Raw genomic sequence first — 25,210 nt, 5'->3', positions numbered from 1 at the left:
GAGTAGTTACCTCCAGATGATGTCAGGGCTTTGCTCCCAGATCCTAAAGGCCTATGCTGCAATTCACCTATAGGGGCCTCGCAAAAGTTCCAAACATCATCCCTGCCACTGATATTTCAAATCCCATTGGATCTGCTGGATCATGTAGACAATGTAGCAAAGCGTCTTGCACAGCAGCCTGGACTTGTTGCAGAGTCTTGGCTTCTTTTGGGCCCCACTCAAAACTAGCAGCTTTTTGGGTCACTCAGTAAAATGGGCTGGAATAACACACCCAAATGAGAAATATATTGTCACCAAAATCCAAAGAGGCCCACTAGCCCTTGTGCCTCTTTCTTAGTTGTAGGAAGGGCCAGATGCAACAGTTTACTTTTCATCTTGGAAGGGATATCTCAACATGCCTCATACCTCAGAACCCCTAGAAATTCCATGGAAGTAAAAGGGCTCTGAATTTTAGTAAGATTTATTTCCCACCCTCTGACATGCAAATATCTTACCAATAAATCTAGCGTAGTTTCTACTTACTAGGTCCAGTCAATATGTCATCAGTGCATCAGTGTAATGGACCAGTGTGAAATCTAGAAGGGACAACCAATCAAAATCCCTGCAAAGTAAATTATGACATAGGGCTAGAGAGTTGATAGGTATAGTGAAAGTAAAAAGTGAAGGTGTATTTCTGCTTTGCCAGCTGAAAGTAAACTGCTTCTGATGATTTTCTTGGACAGAGATGGAGAAAAAGGCATTTGCCAAATCAGTACTGCATACCAAGTACCAGTGGGTGTGTTAATTTGCTCAAACAATGAAACCACATCTGGTATAGCAGCTGCAGTTGGAGTCACCACCTGGTTAAGTTTACAATAACCCATTGTCGTTTTCTAAGACCCATCTGTCTTTTGCACAGGCCTAATAAGGAGAGTTGAATGGGGATGTGGTGGGAATCACTACCCTTGCATCTTTCAAGTCTGTGATGGTGGCTCTAACCTCTGTAAACCTTCCAGGAACGCAGTATCACTTTTGATTTACCAATTTCCCAGGTAGAGTCAGTTCTAATGCTTCCACTGGTCTTTCTCACTATAAGAGCCCTTACTCCACAAGTCAGGAAACCAGTATGGAGATTCTCATCTAGTATGTTCACTCCAGTTATGCATTTTACAACTGGGAAAATAACCACAGGATGAGTTTGAGGACCCAATGGATCCACTGTGAGATGGACCTGAGCTAAAACTTAATTGTTCACCTGACCTCCATTAGACCCTGCTCTGACTGGTGGGCAACAGTGACATTTTGGGTCTCCTAGAATTTGTCAGTTCAGAGTCAGTGTCCAGTGGTCCCTATAATGTCTGATTGTTTTATTTTTCACAGTGATGTAGTTACCCTAATAAAAGACCATACGTCCCTTTCTTTTTTCTTTCTTTCTTTCTTTCTTTCTTTCTTTCTTTCTTTCTTTCCTTTCCTTTTCTTTTCTTTTCTTTTCTTTTCTTTCTTTTTTTTTTTTTTTTAATGTTCATCACCATATGGCACCATAGGTCCCTTCGGGGAAGGCTGGGAAAAAAGACTGTACGTTTTCAGCAGTGTCCTTCCTCAAGGGGTTTTGAGTCTGTAAACTGTTTCAAGTCTGGGAATTGATTGAGGGACTGTCAGTCTCTGTTTTTATTATTTGAATTACACTTTTGACATAGAACTTTTCTGCTTATACGGTTAAAGAATTTATTAGGCTTACCATCAGTATCACTTCTAGGAGCATCATGGTTAACTAGACAATGCCATAGTTCTGCACAAGTCATACTATTTCAATTGTTATTTTGACTTTGCTATCCAATACAATAACCATACCCACCTTCCCTTTGGCAGTTGAGTGCCACCACTTGGCCCCTGCTACCTTGGGGATCCAATTATCTTCATTGCATTTAGGATTCAAATTGAATGGCTGGGATTCCCACTATAAGATCTGGCCAAGTGAGAATGATCATGGAGCTTTTCAGTGACCCTGGGGCTCCCCTCACAAATTTATTTCTTGAATTATCAGTGAAAGGTATGTCTTCTAGACCTTACCTCTGTAGGTGAGTGGGTCTTAAATGACAAATCCACTCCAAAATTCCAATATCCCTAAATTTCTGAATCTTTCCCTCTACATCAAATCAAAGAAGGTCAAGTATTTCCAGTTCACTCACTGTGAGCTACCTTTTGGTCCTTGTTTCAGTCATTCAGCCAGCCAAACTCTTAGAGCCCTTTCTGACTCCCTGAACTACAACATTAAATGCAGAATCTCTGCTGAGTGATCACATATCAATAACTTCAGCCTGATCCAACTTTACATTCCTTCCACCATTATCCCACATCCTTAGTATCCATTCCCGCATGTTTCCTGGATTTATGCTTATATAAATACAATGAAAATGAATTACCAGAAAAATGATCACACTTGGATTTCATGGCAATGTCAAGTTGCTATAAAGGTTATAAATGCTTATTCTCAATTCCTATACTTCTGAACTCTTAACAGTTTGCAGGCTGTCACTATACCACTGGCCACATTTTGATTAGCATTGCCATGTATACTGTAAACACTTGTAAGTGGATAAGATTATCTCAAAGTTCTAAAAAGCTAGAATTGCCAATGGTGTTGCCAAAGCTCTAGCCATAGACATCCTATATTGGGACATTTTTTCATGCAATACTCTTCTGAAGATAGGTAAAGGAGGTAAGGAAGAAAACATTTGACTAAATTTATGTATTCGCAGCCTTAATATCACTGAGCTGTTGTTTACCTATCTGACAAATCTAGGAAAAGTTATCAACAGCCATTTTGTTTCAAGATGGCAGTCGTTTTCTAAAGTGTAGAACCTTGAAGAATACTATGGATTTTCTTTTTCTTGTTGTTTCTCATTGTTTTTGTAGGGGTTTTCTTATCTTGTTTATCCTGGGTCTAGTTAGAATGGAAAAGAAGACTGTGATAAGATTCTTTGGTTGAACAAAATGGCTACATTTCCTTATTTACTTTCTTGAAAATGAAATTCAGTACTAACAATTGGCAGATAATGACAGATGATAATTTGAGCTTTACCAAAGGATAAAAGCCAGAACCAGTTATAAACATCAGGTTCTTGACTATTCTTAAGACAAACCAAAAAAGGTGAGGAGACATATGTAAAAATTGAGAATCAAATTTCAGAAACTGAGAGTCCGAGAGATTCCTGAGAAAGAAAACATCTACAAAGTTAGTGTACAACAACTGGGTTTCCAGAAGAGACCTCAAGTTCAGTTAGAAATGGGAACTATTCAATACCTGAACTTGATCAGTTATTGTGGGCTCCTACTAGCTGAATGGAGTACACAGAAAGGAGACAAAACATGGACCTCCCTGTGTTCATGAGGCAGTGAGAAATGGCAGTGGAGAAATGCCATGCTGTAGGGTTTAAATAGAGAAATTTGTGTGCAAAACACTGGGACTAAGAGGAAATGACAATGTGTGTTCAGAGTACAGAGAGTAATCAGTAAAAATTAAACAGAAATCATGGGAGTGATGTGACGTCCAAAGGTGGTGATGTGGAATGGGAAATATTTAAAGAATAGGCAGCCATTGAGAGTTTTGCAAGATTTGAAGGAAAAGGCTAACAAGGTAAGCAGAGTCTTGGTTTTAGCAGAAATATACTTCCTGAGAAAGTAAAAAATTAGCTTGGAATGAAAGAGTAGAAATCTACCCACAATTTATCAGACTGGAATAACAGACACAGATAAAGCCAGCTGAAAAATTAACAGAAAATAATCTCACTCTCAAGGGCACTGAAAGGTGTCGTAATAACCCCCTACTTTGAATGATTCCTGCTTTATTAATCACTGAGAAACTTTATTCTCTAAAATCATGGATGATCAGGACTCTGCTGTTTAAAATTGTATCAATAAAAATAAAACTCCCCACTCTTGCCTGAAGGGTCTAAGGCCCTTGGCCACAGAGAATCAGTCTCAATTTACAGCTCAGATGCAGAGATTCAGATAAGGGATTTCTGAATACAGCAGTCCACATGCATCTTAACTTTCTACTTTCCAAGGACACTGGAACCTGGGTCTACTTCACAGTCCAAACCTGACGATGAGTCTATAAACTGCAATTCTGCTTTGCTTTGAGCCTCTTGAACACTGCTTTATTTAAATATAACCTAAATTCTACCCTTTCCCAAAATACTGTAATAGTTCTTTTTCTTTGTTTGCGAGATACCTGGGGCTGCTCTTATATACAGTCTCCCTCTCTCATTGGGTCAGTAAGCCTGATTGTGTCAGACAACAGGTTTGCTGGTAATCTTAGGCTGATTATGCTGGGACAGTTCTAATCAGTATGCTAAAACTTGAGGAGAAAGTTATGCAGAAGCCCAATTAGAAAGATCAAAGGGGATTGTCATTTGGGGACAGCGTAAGGGTCTACTTACTGGAATCAGGATAAGACAAGAAGTAAATGTCCCATACCTAAGTGTTGTTCTGTTACAGCCTAAGCATCTTCTGCCTTCAGTTCAGATTGGTCTGAAGATAGGGAGATGGAGTTGGGATAGCAAGGAAAGATTCCGTGGTTTCAACTAAGGAAAGTACTAAGGACTGAGAGCTGGGTCCCAGCTAGTTGTGACTGAAATCTGGGAGCAGGAGAAAGGGCCAGCGATACAAACTCAAGCCTAGCAGTTCCTGACTACGGAGTTTGTGTGGGGCCTCACACAGAGAGAGACCCAGGAATTAAATTCTGCAAAGGACAAAGCATTGCCTCGCCACAATTTTTTCATCTCTTTGAAGGAAAAAATACTAAGGAGTAAAAGAAGGAAAGGGTAAGGGGGGGAGGGGTATAACCAGTGGCAAAGGCCAAAATAACGGACTTGGGAGTAAGAAAGGACCTTCTGATACAGCTCTCTGTAAATACAGTGTTTCAGCAGAGTTGGGACTGTGCAAACTAATAATAGAAAACACACAGAGTCTAACATTTGTGATCTTTAAACTTTATACCATTTTTCTAAGCTACATGAGAGCCCTGTAGGAATTGACTTTTATTTTTTATCATATGAACCCAAGAGCCCTGTTGGGAACATTGTGTTGTTGACTTGTTTCATCCTCTAGAGGATTTGCTTGCTAGCAGCAGTGAATGGACCACTGTGAGAACACAATGATATTTTCATCTATGACTGAACTATTCTATTCTGTTCCTGCTCCTTTTAGGGAGAGGAAAATTGTGCCTAGCTATTTTGGTCTAAAGTTTTTCAAAACTTCCATTACAAACCATAAAGCAATCTTGACTTCTGGGAAATCCCATTTCAGTTAATAATTTAAAATGTATTTATATGGTTAGGTATGACTCTCTAAAGGTTATCTTTTTGTAACCTCTTTTAAGAAATGTATTTTCATAAACAAACAAAATCCTTACTACATTTCTTGATTTGTGGTATGAGCAGGTGCAGAAGGAATTTCTGGGTTAAGTGGAAAGGATAAGACAAATGATGATAGTCAATTTTAAGATCATTCATCTCAGCCAGATATGGAGTTACCCATGCAACCCAAAAGAAATCATGAATCCCCAGTAAAGTCACCAGCACCACCATGACAGCCTCTTGTTCAAAAGAGTGACAGTGTTACCTAGGCTCTTTTACTGTAGCACAAATATCCAGAAACCCATCCCCCAGCACCACACTTCCCCCCCCCCCCCGCCACTGCCAAAATATACACCTTTCTTTCTTTCTTTCTTTCTTTCTTTCTTTCTTTCTTTCTTTCTCTTCTCTTCTCTTCTCTTCTCTTCTCTTCTCTTTTTTTTCTTTTCTTTTCTTTTCTTTTTTAAACACCTCTTCAAAATGGGAAAGAAACTTACAGATTTATAAAGAGAAAAGTAAATATGAAATGACTACTAGCAGGGGTGCCTGGGTGGCACAGCGGTTAAGCGTCTGCCTTCAGCTCAGGGCGTGATCCCGGCGTTCCGGGATCGAGCCCCACATCAGGCTCCTCCACTATGAGCCTGCTTCTTCCTCTCCCATTCCCCCTGCTTGTGTTCCCTCTCTCGCTGGCTCTCTCTATCTCTGTCGAATAAATAAATAAAAATCTTTAAAAAAAAAAAAGAAATGACTACTAGCAGCAATGTTTTATAATGCTTTCTAAACCAGTGGCTTTCAAATCTTTTTTTACTACAATGAGTTAGAACAATATTTTACATCATGTCCTAGAATATGCATATTTAGACATATTGTGTGTGTGCATATGTATGTAGAGGTAAATATTGTCAGGTTTCATAAAATACTACATATGATGCACTGAGGTTTTTCCTTTTTATTCTTTGATCTTACAAAATGTAGGGCATGAGTCACTAAATTGACAACATGACCTACTAAATGAGTGGCAACCTGCCATTTAAGAAATACTGCTCGCATGGGCAATATTAGCAGATAGCTTACTAATCTCATTCCAGAAAATAGCAAAACAGATTTCGTTTTGTAATACCAGATTTCTTGTATTTGAAGGATCTACTCTAGAGATGTCCTTTTAGAGGGTCACCTTTATTTTTTTCTCAAAAATCCAAAGGTCAATGTAAATATTATCTAAGAATATCAGGATCATAGTCTTCGTTCATTGTTTCTGACATCAGCCCTAGATTCTGAGCATCTCCTTTATCCTTCCAAATACTTCCTAAAGTGAAGCCTTTCTAAGTACTGGTTGGGAATTTATCCAGCTTGGGTTATTGACTCATGTTATTTACCTGCAGAGGCTCATTGGACCAGAAATGGCTTAGGAAGTTATGGAAAAAAGGGACAGATTAAATATCTATGGCAGTTCATAAAATAAAATACAACACAACTGTGGGGAGAAAATGTCAATCTGTGCTATGAACCAATACTCAAGGTATACTCTTACGTTAAAAAGAGTAAGATAAGCACAAGGTGTATCTTAGACTTCCGTGTGTTTTGAAAGGGGAACATATGTGCTTATATGTGCATAGAATATTTCTGGAAAGTTTCACAAGATATTAGTAATTGGAACCACCTCTAAAGAAGAGAAGTAGAGGACTAGGAAGCTGGGATGATGAAGATTTAATATTTTTTATAAATTTTCATAGTATTTGAAATTTTTATTTTGTGTATATACATATATTACTTGTGTTGGAAGGAATAAGTACTTGCAAACCCACTAAGATTAAGAGAGTTTTCCTTGTGAATAATCACATAAATAGATGTTTATTATAACACCAAAATTCATTATCTCTTTAATTTACATATCTTGTACAATTTACAAGGAATTTCACATCCATTGCCTGACTTAAGCTCATCACAACCTTTTAAAATAGGTGAGACAAGTACTAGAAGTCACACTTCACAAATTAAAAAAAAGACCAAAAAAATCCTGAAGCCTAAGGGAGTTAAAAATCTAGAGCATATTTTAAGGAAAGAACTTTGGAGTCATTTACATGATTATGATATAGTAGAAACCTGAAATGTTACAGTATTATGAGTTATCATAAAGCTTTCAGCAATATTCCTTGTAATATTGATCTCAACTAAGAAACTTGGATTAAACGAGAAAGAAGGTAAGAAAAAAAACTACTGAAACTCTGTATAAAATATGCCTAATATTCAAAAATAAATTGGCAACTTATGACTAGTTGAAAATTAGCATCAAAGAAATTGCATTCAGAACTTCACTACATAGATTTTTACCTTTGAATTAGAACAAATATAAAATAACTGTCTAAATGGAAAAAGAGGGAAATTAAAATCATCTCTACCAAATCTTGAAAAATACCTTAAAGGTTTATGGCAATGTCTATTGTATCTCCCTGTATCCCTGAACAATCCCAATTTACACCTTCTGTCCCCAAGTAATTATTGATAGCACCCCCTTCACTCTCCAAAGTATATTAGTATGGATAATAAATTTTACCTCCACCCTATTAAATGTCACACTCTAGTTGCATACATCTTTAAAATCCTCATGTTCTAGGGTTTGGGCTTCATCTCGAAACTAAGAATTACCCTCATTCATGCAAGAGCAGAACAATCCATGCTTAGATTTTAGTTGCATTATATAACTCTCAAAAAAGAGTAATTTCCAAAGCATTACCTACCAGCAACTGTTGGCTTTATTAAAGAGATTAACAGTGAGAAGTGTGTCTCAGGGTCTGATTTGGAAGTTTTGACATGCGAGGGTTTAAAAGGGAAATGTGAACCAAGTTTGACATAAGATGGAAAACAAATGCTGATTCCACTGAACAGAGCTCTTGAACAGAGTTCAAAAAGTAAAACCCCCTTTAGAGTCCTCCATTCATGAATCATTTGTTTATTAATATTTGGAAAGTGGCTACTGGAGGCAAGACACTGTTCTAAGCACTGCATCAATTTTGTCAATAGTTGTAGGGACATTATGCTAAATTTCCGGTGCTTTGCAGGAATGTAATACTGTACATCAGATTGTGTTATTTAAACCAGCCTCTGAATTATTTTCTGTCTAGCACTCTTTAAATTTTTTCTAATTTGTAATTACTCTATTCAATAATTACAAAGATTATTCCCATGGTCCAGATGGGTTCAATCGTTGCATTTCTTTTTCATGTTACAAGTTTATTTCTTCCTTAGAACAAGCAAATGAATCAGTAGCCAAGCTGGATATCATGGTAACAGCGTCTTTTACTCAGCAGTAAGCAGACCATCTATCCAGAATGTATAATTACTGAAAGATTAAGGCAATGCCACAGATTGTTTATAAGATGTGTTTACTTGCTACATTCCCTGAAGCACTTGGTGTTTAAATCAAAGTTATCATATAGTACGTGATTACTTGAGGTTTCTGTGTAAAGTATTAAAGAATATTTAACTGTTCCTTTTTATGTTTAGATGTACACTTTTTAAAAATCTTTTCAGAATGTGATTTAATATGCACCTACCAAAGGTCCTGCAATTCAGATTCTCTCCTGAGGGTGTAGGGACTTGGTTCCAAATCTGGCAATTTGACTATTCCTCTCATTGTTTCTACGAATGTTAGCTTCTTCTATGTCTTCCCTTTTCTTTCCTTCCTTGGAAATCTTCATTTCCTATCAATTATTCACTAGACTTTTCCAGAAAAAAAATCTTGTGGGTTTTTCTTTTCTAATCATCACTGGTTGAGTGATTACTGTCACTGCCTTCGCTGTCACTCTCACTGTCACTTCCATTGTTGCTATTACCAGACTTGCTCTTGCTATGACTCTCATCACTGTCAGATGCACTGTCACTGTCATTGCTGTTGCTGCTGTCACTGTTGCTACTGTCACTGCTATCACTACTGTCACTGCTGTCGTCGCTGCTGTCACTGTCACTGCTGTTGCTGCTGTCACTGCTGTCACTGTCGCTGTCGCTACTGTCGCTACTGTCGCTGCTGTCACTGTCGCTGCTGTCACTGCTGTCGCTGCTGTCGCTGCTATCACTACTGTCACTGCTGTCATCGCTGCTGTCACTGTCACTGCTGTTGCTGCTGTCACTGCTGTCACTGTTGCTGCTGTCACTGCTGTCGCTGCTGTCGCTACTGTCGCTGCTGTCACTGTCGCTGCTGTCGCTGCTGTCGCTACTGTCGCTGCTGTCACTGTCACTGCTGTCGCTGCTATCACTGCTGTCACTGTCACTGCTGTCGCTGCTGTCACTGTCACTGCTATTGCTGCTGTCGCTGCTGTCACTATCACTGCTGTCACTATCTGATTTGCTGTTGCTGCTGTCACTGCTGTCTGATTTACTGTCACTGTCACTGCTGTCACTATCTGATTTGCTGTTGCTGCTGTCACTGCTGTCTGATTTACTGTCACTGCTGTTGCTGCTGTCGCTGCTGTCTGATTTACTGTCACTGCTGTCACTGCTATCACTGCTATCTGATTTACTGTCACTGTCACTGCTATCACTGCTGTCACTACTGTCTGATTTACTGTCACTGCTGTCCGATTTACTGTCACTGCTATCACTGCTGTTACTGCTGTCACTACTGTCACTGCTATCACTACTGTCTGACTTGCTGTCACTACTGTCACTGCTATCACTACTGTCTGACTTGCTGTCACTACTGTCACTGCTATCACTACTGTCTGACTTGCTGTCACTACTGTTGCTGCTATCACTACTGTCTGACTTGCTGTCACTGCTGTCACTACTGTCACTGCTATCACTGCTGTTTGACTTGCTGTCACTGCTATCACTGCTGTCACTACTGTCACTGCTATCACTGCTGTCACTACTGTCACTATCACTGCTGTCTGACTTGCTGTCACTGCTATCACTACTGTCGCTGCTATCACTGCTGTCACTGCTATCACTGCTGTCTGACTTGCTGTCACTGCTATCACTACTGTCACTGCTGTCACTACTGTCACTACTGTCACTGCTGTCGCTACTGTCACTACTATCACTGCTATCACTGCTGTCACTGCTATCACTGCTGTCTGACTTGCTGTCACTGCTATCACTACTGTCACTGCTATCACTGCTGTCACTACTGTCACTGCTGTCACTGCTGTCACTGTCACTGCTATCACTGCTGTCTGACTTGCTGTTACTGCTGTCACTACTGTCACTGCTATCACTGCTGTCACTGCTATCACTGCTGTCGCTGCTGTCACTGCTGTCACTGTCACTGCTGTCGCTACTGTCACTGCTGTCACTGCTGTCGCTGCCGTCACTGCTGTCGCTACTGTTGCTACTGTCACTGCTGTCACTGCTGTCGCTACTGTCTGATTTATCTTTGCTGCTGTCTGATTTGCCATTGTCATCACTCCCGTTGTTACCATTGCCATTACTGTCACTATCGTTAGCATCTGATGTGCTATCACTGTCATTACCACCTCCTCCATTTGAGTCATTCTCATTGCCATTATCTTTTGATTCATCAGAGTTATAACCAGTATCTCCTCGGCTATTGCTGTCATTGTCACCTTCAGAATCGGCATCATCATTGCCATTAGATTCATCACTACTGTTGGGATCATCTCCTTGCATGGATTTGTCATCAAATTCATAACTGTCATATCCATCACTATTACTATCACTACCTGTTTTGCCGTGTGCAACCTTATTTCCAGGTTCTGATTTTGGACCAGGTCCTTGTATGTTGTCAGTCTCTCCTGGTGTCTTGACATTTCCTTTGCCCATGACCATTCCTTGTTGTCTTTTACTCTCTTTATCTTCACTGACTTTCCCAGCTTCTTTGGTAATATTGTTTCTGTTGCCACTACTGGGACCTTCCATTTCTATTCCCTGTAGAAAGGTGGAGAAAAGAACAATTAGTTAGTGGATGGTGTGCTGCAAAATTGCATTTGTCTGAGAAAGACAGACTGGGGCATGTGACCAGAGAAACAGAAGTTCAGCTTCCAGTACTTCATAAACTTCTGTTTGTAAAAAAATATGCTTTATTCACTTGAGAGAAGTCTGGTGTTTAGATTATATAACAAGCCATTCACATTTTTACTCAGTAGGAACTTGTGTGAATAGTTACATGGTGCATTAGTTATTAGGATTAGACTTACAGAATTGTAACCAAATTTTCAGAAATGTCTGTTTTTTAAAATTGTTCTGGGGGCACCTGGGTGGCTTAGTCAGTTAAGTGTCTGCCTTCAGCTCAGGTCATGATCTCAGGGTCCTGGGATCGAGCCCCACATCAGGCTGCATGCTCAGCAAAGAGTCTGCTTCTCCCTCTCCCTGTCTCTCCCCCCACCCCCCACTTATAAATAAAATCTTTTTAAAAAATTGTTCTGTATCAGAATCTAATAAGGACTCTAACTTCCCATTAAATATTCAGGTAGTGTAGGTGCAAAAATAGATGAATGCTTTTTATGATTTATTTTTGTATTACCATCAGTGAATGGAGGGGGAGAATTTAAACTGCCATTGAAAGAAAGCAGCTTCACAAACTAACCTTATGTTGGCTCTTCCCAGTGGCACCTGGCTCTGATTCATCAGTGATTTTCTTTTCCACAGCTTTGTTTTCTCTGTAATTGGGCTTTTGTATGTCCTCTATTATTGGGCTACCTTTGTCTTTGGAAATACCATCGGAATCCTCCTCACTCTTGGAGGTGTTGTCTCCATCGATGTGATGGGGATCTTCTTTGTCTTCAGGCCCATCATCTTCACTACTAATTGAATTTTGACCTAAGCTATTATCGTTGTCATCTTTTCCATGAGACTGACCCTCTTGACCCTTGCTGTTATCAGTGCCCTCTTTTCCATCCCCTGTTTCTTCACCTTCATCGTCGCCAGAGCCCTTATCTTCATCCTCATCTGCTCCATTCCCACTAGGACTCCCATCAGAATTATCCAGGCCAGCACCTTCTCCATTGCCAGCTCCACTTCCCCCTGGTGTTACTCCTGCCTCCTGATTCCCATTTCCCTCACTTTCTTTCTGAGGTGTCATTTCACTTGTATCACCCTCATTTCTACAGGAATTCCTATTTATTTCATCTTCATGGCCTGTACTGTTATTGCTTTCAGCTATTTGATGGTCATCTTCTTGGACAACAGTGGCATTCTCACTCTGACTTGCATCTCCAACATCGCCTCCATTGTTTAAATTCTTGTCAGTATTTCTATTAATATTGCTCCCATTTGCTATTCCTGCATTGTCAATGATGCTTATTTGTCCCCTGATGCCATTTGCTGTGGTGCTACCTTCTATTTTGTGTATCCCATCATAACCATATGTTTCTGGTTTTCCTGTGACCCCATTTTGATCCTCACTATTCCCCTCATCATTTACTAACATGGAATGTGTAAAAGAACTTTTCCCTCCTACTTCTACCCACTCAGAGCCATTTCTTTCTTCTTTGTAACCATCTTTGGTATATTGTTGCCTTCCTCTTTCATTTTCATGGGGGACACCACTTTCTTTGGTGGTATCATTGGCATTTAACTCATCCTGGAAAAGAGAAACAATTCAAAATAATTTGTAGATACCATCTTGAAGTAAAACAAATTGAAAAGATAAGCATCAGTTTTCTGGAAGTTAATAGAATTTAGGGGCATCTGGGTGGCACAGTCAGTTAAGCATCTCCCACAGTCAGTTAAGTGTCCTGGGATGGAGCCCCGTGTCAGGCTCCTTGCTCAGGGAGGAGTTTGCTTCTCCCTTTGCCCCTCCCCTACTCATGTTCTCTCTCTCTCTCTCTCTTAAATAAATAAATAAATAAATAAACAAATAAACAATTTTTAAATAGAATTTAAAAACAGCTTAGAAACACATTTTATATCCTATACCTGTATTAGCACTTTTGCTTTTTCTAGAAGATTTAAATTTGCAGATTTGTCAACAGCATGTCTCTCCAGTGGCTTGATTTGAGGAACCTACCAAAATGAAAATATTGGAAATTGAAAACATTCTAATTTTGTGTACATCCATGCATGCACACGTGCACACATACATGCAGACACACATTTTTCTCTAAATGAAGAAAAAATATATAATGCAAAGGCCAAAGTGTGATCTAATCAGGCTTGTTACACAACTTATGTAGAATTTAAACTGGGCGTACAGATACTTTTCACAATGGTATTACCAATTTTATTGATATTAACCAGACCAAATATCTCAAGAAGATTGTCTTTTATAAAAATGAGGAGATAGCTCTTTGGTATTTCTGTACAAACCTCCCACACTAACACAAGACCCACGTTAAGTATAATCCTGGCCAAATCCCTAAAAAAATAGCATGTATGACCAGAGCCAGTGCAGAAACAAAATCAAGTAATATGCTACTTCTGTCCTTCAGGAGTACATTTGAAATAGTTGAGAAAATTCTCAACTGCATAAATACCAAATTGGTATTATGAAAATATACCAAAAAGTTACCCATAGCAGGGTAATATAATTACAAATGGTTTAATTTTCCTAATTTTTTCTTTGTTGGTGTTTATCTGTATATACCAAATTTTCCCCAATGAGCATTAAAAAAATAATTGTCGGAAACATTAATTTTCTCCTCTGCTGAAAAAAATCTTATTTTTTCCTACTTTCATTGCTTGAAAACTCCCTTTAAAATGTAGGCTTCATTGATATTATAATGAAATTCATAGGCATGAGCAAAGATGGCTAAAGTCTCCATGACTTTTGGGCTTTGAATGTAAATTAATCTGAACGAATTTTACAAATTTGTGTGTTATCCTTGTGCAAGAGCCATGGTAATATTCTCTGTATTATTCCAATTTTAGTATATGTGCTGCCAAAGTAAACACAATCTGAATAAATTTTAAAAGTAATAATCCATCTGACAAGACATGAGTTTCAGTTAGAGGAATGGGAGCATGAATTGGACTGAATATTTGGGTTTGTTGAGACCCCCCCCCCCAAAGATATCTTGTAAAGTCTTTCATGCAAATCTAAATGTTTAGGCACAGCTTATCTTCAAAGTCTTAAGGAAATATATATTATTTAATGTTAGGTTAAAAGAGAGAACAAAGTGAGATTTTCTGAGGAATACATACTTACTGGAATAGCCCATGCTGCTGCCCAAATGCAAAAATATATAATTATCTTCATTTTCTTTAGGAATATTAATCAGTCTGTTTTTAAAGAAAAAAGGACAGCACAAAATTACTTATAAAGCGAAAGATGATAACCATGGTAAGGTATTATTTTGGTCAATTAGCATTCGACTTTTTCCTGGGCAAGGAATATATTTCCAACATGAGAAGAAGGCTATCAAGACGCAGTGTTACAGAACATACCCGGAGTGCTCACAGAGACATGCCGGGGGCATCATCAGGCTCAGCACTGAGGGAGCTAACTGGACTTTTTCTGCCTATATCAATGAAGGGGCACAGCCATGTACTTACGAAGGGCACAACCATAACTTGGTCTTGCTATTCTTGATGGTGATAACATTTGTTCTGAATAATTTTAATCAAGTATTAACTAATTCTAAGATTATCGCTAAAAGATTAATCATTTATCATCTCCACCCGAAATCCACACAATAGGACACTGTAAAGGGAAGAAATTACTAGTAGCGTCAAGGAGCCTCGGCTAATGGAAGGAGCGTGAAGTTTGGATTTAGAGACCTAGATTCAAGTTCTACCTCTGATCCTTGACGTGTGAACTTGAGAAATTTAAATAGTTTTATTAAGCCTTTGTTTCCTCCATCTGGGATAATAATGCCTACACTTCGGAATTATCCCAGTTACCTTAGCAGAAGAATCTTCTCTGAGAAGCATTCTCTGACTCCTTGTCAAAGGGCATTTGGTGTCTCTATCCTTTTTACACCCAGCAGTGTCTGCAAACCTCTGGTAGCATATTGCACTGTTTTAACATAACCTCCTTAGTTATACGTTCCTCTGACCTACTGAGAGCTCCTGAAGCCTAGGAGAATGTGTTGGTGATCACTATATTCCAATACATAGCACAGAAAGAGATGTTTTATGAATATTGTTGGTGAATAAATACTTATTAGTAGAAGCATACCTAGCACTGTTCTGGGTATTTAGCCATCCCTTTATAAGCGATAGCAATTATTATGTGGAGCCTCTAAAAATATGATCCTTTATTCCTGTGAGAATTCATATTCAGAAATGGTATAATATATATTTTGATACATTGGCATAGGCATTCCATAGTCCATGTGAATCAAAATTTTAAATTGCTATTACAGAAAATTGGATTTCTTGGTGTAATGATACTGTTACCACAGAAGGGAAGAAAGAGTTTTACTTCTATTTCATGAACTCCCACTGAGTTTATATATTATAATAATGCATGTCATAGAATAGCTTTGATTGAATTTAATGTTTATAATGGAAACAATAAAATCTTAGCGAATATCAACTGTCATAGAAATATTGGCATTTCCTTACAGAAGAGAGGACATGATTTCTGAGGGGGGAAAAAAGGCTTACTCTTATGGCTATCCAGTAGAAAGCCAAAAATAGCTAGACCTCCTCCAAAAATCCTGTGGATTAAAAATGAAGCTGAAGTGACCTCAGGGCAAGTATAAGGCAGAACTCTGGGGCATGGATGTTGAAGGACAGCGATTTAGTAAGCAGGGGTTATACGGTACTTTGCAGTACCAAACGTAATTATTACACAGACTCTGCTGAAGGCTGGTCCACGCTGATTTGGAGGAACCATGGTGTCCTAGAAAGGTACCTGTAGTGAAGGTCACAGTTATGTGCTTCCCATTTCTAAACTGCAATCCAGCAATCTGACCACTTCGGTTCTCTTTCAGACCCACTCCAGAACGATTGCATAGGGCACTGTGATGCTTGCCACTGTATTCACAGGTAAGTAAATAGCCCAGAAGACTTTTATAGAAATGGCCCCAGTTTTGTCAGCCTGAAACCTCTTTCATTTTCTAAACCTGTTATGATATTGTGAAACAGAAAAAGTATGTGATAGAGGTTAGAATCTCCAGATATCCTAAGTAGAAGTATTTTAATCTAGCTTTAAAAACCCTCATGTCAGTTGGCAAGAAAACTGATCTTTTAGGCTGAAGGTTGATTGTTCAGGGACCAAAAAATTAAATGTAAACTGGGATGCAGTCATTCATTCAACATTTGAAGACCTAATGTTGAATGGACCAGATACTGAGCCCTGGAAATAGATTAGAGCCCTACCCTCATGGAGCTTATCACCGAGTGGATTAGCCAGGCTTTGAAGTAAATGTACCATAATGTGTTGAATAAAATTCCCAAATCCATGTTTATTTTCTGAGTCAGTGTTTAAATATCACTATTGTTTCTATTTGAGAGGAAGAGATTGTTTCTTTACTTTTTTATCAAATGCCATCACATCTTATATTGCAATGGTAAGACTAAAAAATGTCTTTAATTAGGTTCAAGATTCTTAAAGATGGTTTTGTAGATAAAAATAACAGTAATGGAGTTATCGTGAGTTATGTGCAAAATATTCTAATTACTCATTTCATTGTTTATATTTTAGATTTACAATATTTGCTTCATCTTATATATACTTTTTCTATTAGCAACTGATATTTTAACATAGTGGCTGTAAAAAAATTCCTGTTCTTCAGTGATCCAATATTTTGCTAGATGGAATTAGCATCCTTTACCATATAATTTTCTGTTTGTTATCTTTTAACACATAGTCTTGATTTGCCAAGTCAAAAGGGAAAGAAAAAAATCTAATCATAAGGGTTATTCACTTCCTAAAATCAAGTCAGCTTCTTCTCTGAAATTAAAATTTCTACAGGAGTCAGTTGGTTCTGAGTAAAGAGGATGTTTTATCTTACCTTAAAAGCCTTCAAAGGGACTTTGAAAATCCAGGATTTCTTATCTTTCGCTTTGAAGACTGAGAGTGGCTCACTGTCCTGGACTTTTGCATGACGATTTTGTACCTGCTGAAATTTAAACTCAGTTTGATAATTTTCTCAACCAATCACTGTTTAGGATCCCTGATATGGGGTTATAAAGTGTCACCATGTCTATGAAGCACATAATAACTTCCCCCACTTCCTTCACATACTGACATGTATTTGCTCACTGAACCATTCGGTTCCAAAGGGACTAGACTTACTTTCACTTAATTAAATAGCTCCTGGAAGGCTGTTTTGCATCTTAAATATAGAGAATCAGTGTAACATATCTGAAAAGAGCCACTTAAACTCTATCACCCTGACATTTCTTGTCTTACTAAGGTTGGCAATCTAAGAAAACTCTAGGTTTCTTTAGTAAATATGACTGCCTATTTAAGACTCCTATCATTCCTGAGGTAGGTATTAAAGTTTCTGTGCTATAATTCAAGAAACTGTCCACATGCAACAGCCTGACATTGCCTGAGAGGTCTTTAGCATATATAAATAGTAACTTGCATGAAATCTCTCTGACCTAAATAAACAGTCATGTGAGGCTTAAAAATGTATCAATTTAGTAGTATTCAAACTAAATTTTAAAAATAGATATTCAGAATACCAAAAGTTATTGTAAGATAGCTAAATGTGCAAAAGTGCTTAAGGACAATAGATTTAGCTCTCAGTTATCTCTCAGTTATTTGTGTCAGCAGTAAGGGATAAAACAGAAACCCAGACAGTATTTTTAGCAGAAAGTTTTGCTACCTTGAACTCTCCATTGTCCTGAATCCCAGATGTATGCCATAATGCAGGTAATTCCTAAACCATTTGTCGAATTTCTGTGTTCAAAAACTTGACAATCTATGTCTCTCCATGTACTTCTTCAGAACTTACAAGAATATTTCAATCTTTTTTTTATATTATTATACCAAAGGATGTGAACCCCATAAAAGCACTAATATACCACTACCAACAGTGGAAACTCCAGAATTTGTATACAGAACTATTACAGGACCACGAGAGACTATGGACTCTGGGAAACAAACTGAAGGCTTCAGAGCAGAGGGGGTGGGGGACTGGGATAGGCCGGGGATGGGTGTTCAGGAGGGCACATATTGCATGGAGCACTGGTTGTGATATGCAAATAATAAATCATGGAACACTTACATCAAAAATTAAGGATGTACTGTATGGTGACTAACATAACATAATAAAAAATAATTATTAAAAAAAACTATTACAGGGAATACAGTAAGGTTTGAAGAGGAATGAAGGGAATGGAAAGAGAATTTGCCATGAAGCTGTGTTTTCATAGCAAGCACTTTGTTTTTATTTAGACAGAATGTTTATGTGGGGGCCTTAAAGGGCCTCACCAAATTTTAAGGAGTCCTAAGTCACTCCTAGGAGCAACTTTACACCTTCTGTCACACAGAGACACCAGGGCAGATTAATGAGCTAAAACTGTCTTCCTTTTCATTTAACTTGAATTAATAATATGTCAATAATTGATAGAACTAGTAGGCAGAAAATCATTGCAGATAACAAGATTTAAAAAGAAATATCAGCCAACTTGATCTAACTAACATTTATTGAATACTTCATTCCAACTACAGCAGAATAAACATTATTTTCTAAAGCAGGTGGAATATTTACCAAGATAGACCATATTCTTAGGACCCCCAAAAAGCTCAATAAACTTAAAAAGATTTGAGTCATACAGTGTATGCTTACTGACCACAAAAGAATTAAATTAGAAGTCAATAACAGAAAAAAAAAAAGAAGTCAATATCAGAAAGATCTCTGGAAAACCCAAATATTTGGAAGCTAAATTACATACTTCTCAATAACCAGTGGGTAAAAGAGGAAACCAAAGAGAAATTCAAAATATATTAGATTAAATAAAAATGAAAACACAACAATTTATCAGAATTTGCAGGATGTCACTAAAGCACTTCTTACGGGGAAATTAATAGCACTAAATTCCTGTGTTAGAAAAGAAAAAGTTCTCAAAACAATGACTATGGCTTCCACCTTAAGTAACCACAAAATTTTTTTTAAAAAATTAAATTCAAATTAAGTAAAAGAAAGGAAATAATAAAAATCAGAACTGAAATCAACAAAATAGAAAAAACTTTAGATAGAAAATCAACGAAACCAAGGGCTGGATTTTTGAGAAGTTCAGTAAAATTTGTAAGACTAATCAGGCTAATCAGAGTAATATGAGAGAAGACATAATTATCAATATAAAAAATGAGAGAGATGAAAATACTACAGATTCTATAGATATTAAAAGATAAAAAGGGAATACTATTAACAACTTTTGCCAATAAATTCAACAACTTATAGAAATGGATAGACTCCTTGAAAACACCAAAGCTCACTCAAGAAGAAATAGATAACTTGAATAGCCCCATATTTATTAAAGAAGTTAAATTCATAGTTAAAAACCTTGCCCCAGCAGCCTTTTCTCATTTCATACTCTCTCTGCCACTTTAAGCTGTCAGCATCTCCACTGATAAATATTTTTTAAGAAGGCTTCCATTGATTTCACAAGAGTTCACTCAGTCATACAAAAGTCATATCCCCAGATCTTTCCACAAAATCCTTATGGCTTTTGCTAAGATGGCTAAAGGACAATGCCCTGCAACTATTTGGAAGACCTCTGGTTTGAGTAAAAAGATCTGTGAGGAACACTCTTAGTCTCTTATGAATAAATACTCTGATCTTTGGATAACTTTCCCAGGTTTCAGCAAAGGGTTGTAGAGTCACACCCTCAGCCTTTTTCTTGGATCATGCTTTCCTGGCTGTGAATCTCTTAATTTTAGCATCTTTTGATATTGGGGAGGTAAAAAATTCTCAGTGATTGTCAGATGCTGGTTCCTTTTTGTGTAACAGTTCTCAATGTATTTCTGTCCTCTTGCATTTTACCATAGGCAGCAAGAAGCCAGGCCGCATCTTCAACACTTTGCCTAGAAATCTCTGTAACTGTTTATTCAAGTTCATTGCTTACAAGTTCTGCTTCCCACATAACTGAGGGACACAATTCTGCTAAGCTTTCTGTCAAGCTTTCCTCCATGGGAATAACAAGAATTCTCTTTCCTCCAGATTCCATTAAAGCCTTTCTCACTTCCTTCTAAGACCATACCAGCAGCATTTTCAACATCTGTATTTCTACTAACAGTCTTCCAGCCTCTATCCACTGGCAAATTCTAAAGCCAATCCCACATTTTAGGAATTTCTTGTGACAGCACCATACTTCCATGTACCAAAATCTGTACTAGTTTCCTATTGCTGCCTAACAAGTTGCCAAAAATACCTCTGTTTACAGAGGGCTCATTTGGCTAGGTTAGCCTCATCCGAATAATCTCTTTACCTTAAGGCCGACTGATTAGTCAACTTAATTATATTTGCCAAATCCCTTTTGCCACGTAATGAGACATAATAGTGGAAATGATTTATCATCATATTTATACATTCTCCTCACACTCAAAGGAGAGGGGATTTTATAGGCATTAGGGCCATTAGGGGTCATCTTAAAATTCTGCGTACCATACACTTGAATCTATAGTAAAAGAAAATAGATCAGTGGCTTCATGGGCCAGGGGGAAGGTGGAAGGAAGGGATAATAAAGGGTCATGAGGAAATTTTGATGGATACTTCCTATTATCTTAATTGTGGTGATGGTTTCATAGGTATATACATATGTCAGAACTTATCAAAATGTACACTTTAAATATATACCATTTATTGTGTGTCAGTTATACCTCAGTGAAGTTGTTATGGGAAAAAAGTAACACATTTCAAATCCTATAAATTGAGAAGTTAAAACTGTGGCTTTAATAAGGGCTTCCCAAAGGGAAACATAAACCCCAGTTTATTGTGGAAACCAAACAATTAATTAAAAGTTAAGATCTGGGTTCAGAGAGCTACATCAGTTTACTATCTAAGCAAGTTATCTAAAAACCCTTAATTAGGATTGTTATTCTATTCCCAGGAGTTTGGAATGGAAGTCTTAACCTAGTAGCTACTCTACAACCATGACTTTGAACTGTCTGCCTACCTGTTTTCTTAAATTTGCATAAACAGTAGCTGAGGCAAATGTCAAAACTAAGGCAAGTACTGTATGTTGGCTAATTGAATATTTTTTTAAAGAGTGGAAGTAAAAAAAAAAAAACAAGAAAAAAAATTAAGGCAAGGATAGCAATAGAAGTATAGACACAGAGAGAACCTTCCAAATCAAATTATTTTAAGTGAAACTGATTCAGAAACCAGGATAAGGCACTTGAGTAGGGGTTCTCTTTGTGGGCAGACCAGTGCAGTTGGCAATTGATACAATATTAAGTTTTAAGAAACAACTATAGTTTTTAGCTGTGGAAACATTGCTTTTTGGGTTTTTTTTGTTTTGTTTTGTTTTTAATATTTTTTTATATTATGTTAGTCACCATACAGTACATCCCTGGTTTTTGATGTAAAGTTCGATGAAAGAATCCAACTTTAAAATGGGCAGAGAAACTGAATAACAATTTTCCAAAGAAGACATCCAGATGGCCAACAGACACATGAAAAGATGTTCAGCGTCACTAATCATCTAGGGAAATGCAAATCTAAACCACAATGAGATATTACCATACACCTGTTAGAATGGCTAGTATCAAGAAGACAAGAAATAAGTGTTGGCAAGAGGTGGAGAAAAGGAACCCTTGGGCACTGTTGGTGGGAATGTAAATTGGTGCAACCGCTGTGAAAAACAGTATGGGTGTTCGTTAGAAAATTAAAAACAGAATGACCATATGATCTAGTAATTCCACTACTGGGTATTTACCCAAAGAAAATGCAAACAGTATTTCAGAAAGATATATGCACCCTTATGTTTATTGCAGCATTATTTACAATAGCTAAGATGCAGAAGCAATGCAAATATCCATCCAAAGATGAATGGATATATATATATATATATATATATATATATATATATATATATACACACACACCAGAATATTACTCAGCCATAAAAAAAAAAAGAATGAAATTTGGCCATTTGTGACATCCTGGATGGACCTAGAGGGTACAGTGCTAAGTAAATCAAATCAGACAGAGAAAGACAAATATCATGATTTCATTCATAATTGGAATTTAAGAAACAAAACAAATGAACAAACAAACAAAGCCACAAAGAACAGACTCTTAAATACAGAGAACAAATCGTTGGTTGCCAGAAGATAGGTGGGTGGGGGAATAGGTGAAATAGATGAAGGGGATTAAGAGTACACATACCATGATGAGCACTGAGTAATGTATAAAATTATTGAGTCATTATATTGTTAACTTGAAACTGACATAACACTGTATGTTAATTATACTTCAATTTAAAAAACAGTTTAAAAAAAAGTGGTAACCATTTCTTTTGAATTCCTTATTCCGTTTCCACAAGTCCACATCATCTTTTCTTCTTTTTTTTTAAAGGAAGTTTCTTTTTCTTTCTTTCTTTCTTTCTTTCTTTCTTTCTTTCTTTCTTTCTTTCTTTCTTTCTTTCTTTTTTAAGATTTTATTTATTTATTTGACAGAGAGAGAGAGAGAGAGAGAGATCAAGCACAAGCAGGGGGAGTGGCAGAGGGAGAGGGAGAAGCAGACTCCCCGCTGAGCAGGGAGCCTAATGCGCGGGTCTTGATCCCAGGCCCCTGGGATCATGACCTGAGCTGAGGGCAGATGCTTAACTGACAGAGCCACCCAGGCACCCCATCTTTTCTTCTTATGAAAAAAAAAGAATACTTCAGGTTTTCTCTTTGCATAGGCATATATTTTATCATCTCCAGACCTGTATCTCCAATATTGAGCACTAGTAGAAAGTAATGATTAAGATCAGAGTCTAGGTCAAACCCCTGCCTGTCACTTACTGTGTGACTATGGAAAAGTAACCTAGTTTCTCTAATATTCATTTTTCTCATCTATAAAATTATGTTACAATACCTAACACTTATTGAACACTTATAACAGGATACACCCTATGTGTATAGGGTGTATAATTAAGCCCCTTATGTCATGTAGTCCTTAATGATCATACTTGGTAACACTGTTTTATCTTCATCATAGGGATTAAGAAATTGGGTCTTAGTACAGCTCGAAATCTGGCATTGTGATGCCCCCAGCTTTGTTTTTCCTTTTCAACAATTCCTTGGCGATTCAGGGCCTTTTCTGGTTCCATACAAAATTAAGGCTATTTGTTCCACTTCTTTGAAAAATGTCATTGGTATTTTGATCGGGATAGTATTGAAAGTGTAGATTGCTCTGGGTAGCATGGACATTTTAACTATGTGAATTCTTCCGATCCATGAGCATGGAATATTTTTCCATCTTTTTGTGTCTTCCTCAGTGTCTTTCAAGAGTGATTTGTAGTTTCTAGAATATAGATGCTTTACGTCTCTGGTTAAGTTAATTCCAAGGTAATGTATGATTTCTGGTGCTATTGTAAATGGGATGGACTCCCTAATTTCTCTTCCTTCAGTCTCATTATTCGTGTATAGAAATGCAACTGATTTCTGAGCACTGATTTTGTATCCCGCCACATTACTGACTTGCTCTATAACTTCTAGTAGTTTGGGAGTGGATTCTTTTGGGTTTTCCATATAGAGTATCATGTCATCTGCGAAGAGAGACAGTTTGACTTCTTCTTTGCCAATTTGGATACCTTTTATCCCTTTTTGTTGTCTGATTGCTGGTGCAAGGACTTCTAGTACTATGTTGAATAATAATGGCGAGAATGGGCATCCTTGTCGTGTTCCCGATCTTAAGGGAAAGGCTTCCAGCTTTTCCCCATTGAGAATGATATTTGCTGTAGGCTTTTCATAGATGGTTTTTATGAGATTGAGGAATGTACCCTTTATCCCTACACTCTGAAGGGTTTTAATCAGGAAAGGATGCTGTATTTTGTCAAATGCTTTTTCTGCATCTATTGAGAGAATCATATGATTTTTGGCTTTTTCCTTCTGGATAAAATCTAAGACACTGATCGATTTGCGAATGTTGAACCACCCTTGCATCCCAGGGATGAATCCCACTTGGTCATGATGGATAATCCTTTTAATGTACTGTTGGATTCTATTAGCCAGGATCTTGTTGAGAATTTTGGCGTTCATATTCATTGGGGAAATTGGTCTGTAATTCTCCTTTTTGATGGGGTCTTTGCCTGGTTTGGGGATCAAGGTAATATTGGCCTCATAGAATGAGTTTGGTAGCTTTCCTTCTGTTTCCATTTTTTGAAATAGCTTTAGGAGAATAGGTATTATTTCTTCTTTGAATGTTTGGTAGAATTCCTCGGGGAATCCATCAGGCCCTGGAGTTTTGTTTTTTGGAAGGTTTTTAATCACTGTTTCAATCTCTTCATAATTAATTGGCCTGTTTAAAAAATCAATTTCTTCCTGTTTCAGTCTTGGTAGTTTATAGGTTTCCAGGAAGGCCTGCATCTCTTCCAGATTGCTTCATTTATTGGCATAAAGCTGTTGATAAAAGTTTCTAATAATCCTTCCAATTTCATTGGTGTTGGTTGTGACCTCTCCTTTTTCATTCATAATTTTATTAATTTGGGTCCTTTCTCTATTCTTTTGGATAAGTCTTGCCAGTGGTTTGTCAATTTTATTTACTCTTTCAAAGAACCAGCTTCTAGTTCTGTTGATCTGCTCTACTGTACTCCTGGTTTCTAATTCATTGATTTCTGCTCTAACCCTGATCAACTGCTTTCTCGTGCGTGGAATTAGGCCTGTTTCTCTGTTGCTGTTCCAGCTTCTTGAGGTGAGAATATAAAAACTGCATTTTAGATTTTTCTATTCTTTTGAGTGAGGCTTGGATGGCTATGTATTTTCCCATTAGGACTGCCTTTGCAGTATCCCATAGGTTTTGGACCATTGTGTTTTCATTCTCGTTGGTCTCCATAAATTGTTTAAATTGATTTTTGATTTCCTGGTTTAT

The 25,210-nt window shown here is 37.5% G+C and overlaps 1 protein-coding gene and 1 non-coding gene across 2 annotated transcripts; both read right to left on the bottom strand.

The window, feature by feature from the left end:
- Positions 1-8,888: 8,888 nt before the first annotated feature.
- On the bottom strand, positions 8,889-14,487 carry DSPP (dentin sialophosphoprotein). The gene is made up of 4 exons (XM_026509606.3): positions 14,437-14,487; positions 13,209-13,295; positions 11,878-12,873; positions 8,889-11,219 (listed from the first exon to the last, which is right to left on the bottom strand). Exons 1-4 carry the CDS (start codon positions 14,485-14,487, stop codon positions 9,093-9,095), a joined length of 3,261 nt encoding a protein of 1,086 aa, XP_026365391.2. The 3' UTR covers positions 8,889-9,092.
- Positions 14,077-14,183, bottom strand: LOC113263323 (U6 spliceosomal RNA). Its single transcript, XR_003319133.1, has one exon. It is a non-coding gene; the product is annotated as a U6 spliceosomal RNA (small nuclear RNA).
- Positions 14,488-25,210: the final 10,723 nt, after the last annotated feature.

This window comes from Ursus arctos, unplaced genomic scaffold (genome assembly GCF_023065955.2).
Source record: "Ursus arctos isolate Adak ecotype North America unplaced genomic scaffold, UrsArc2.0 scaffold_9, whole genome shotgun sequence".
Lineage (NCBI taxonomy): Eukaryota > Metazoa > Chordata > Mammalia > Carnivora > Ursidae > Ursus > Ursus arctos.
This window is presented reverse-complemented; position numbering and strand designations above follow the sequence as displayed.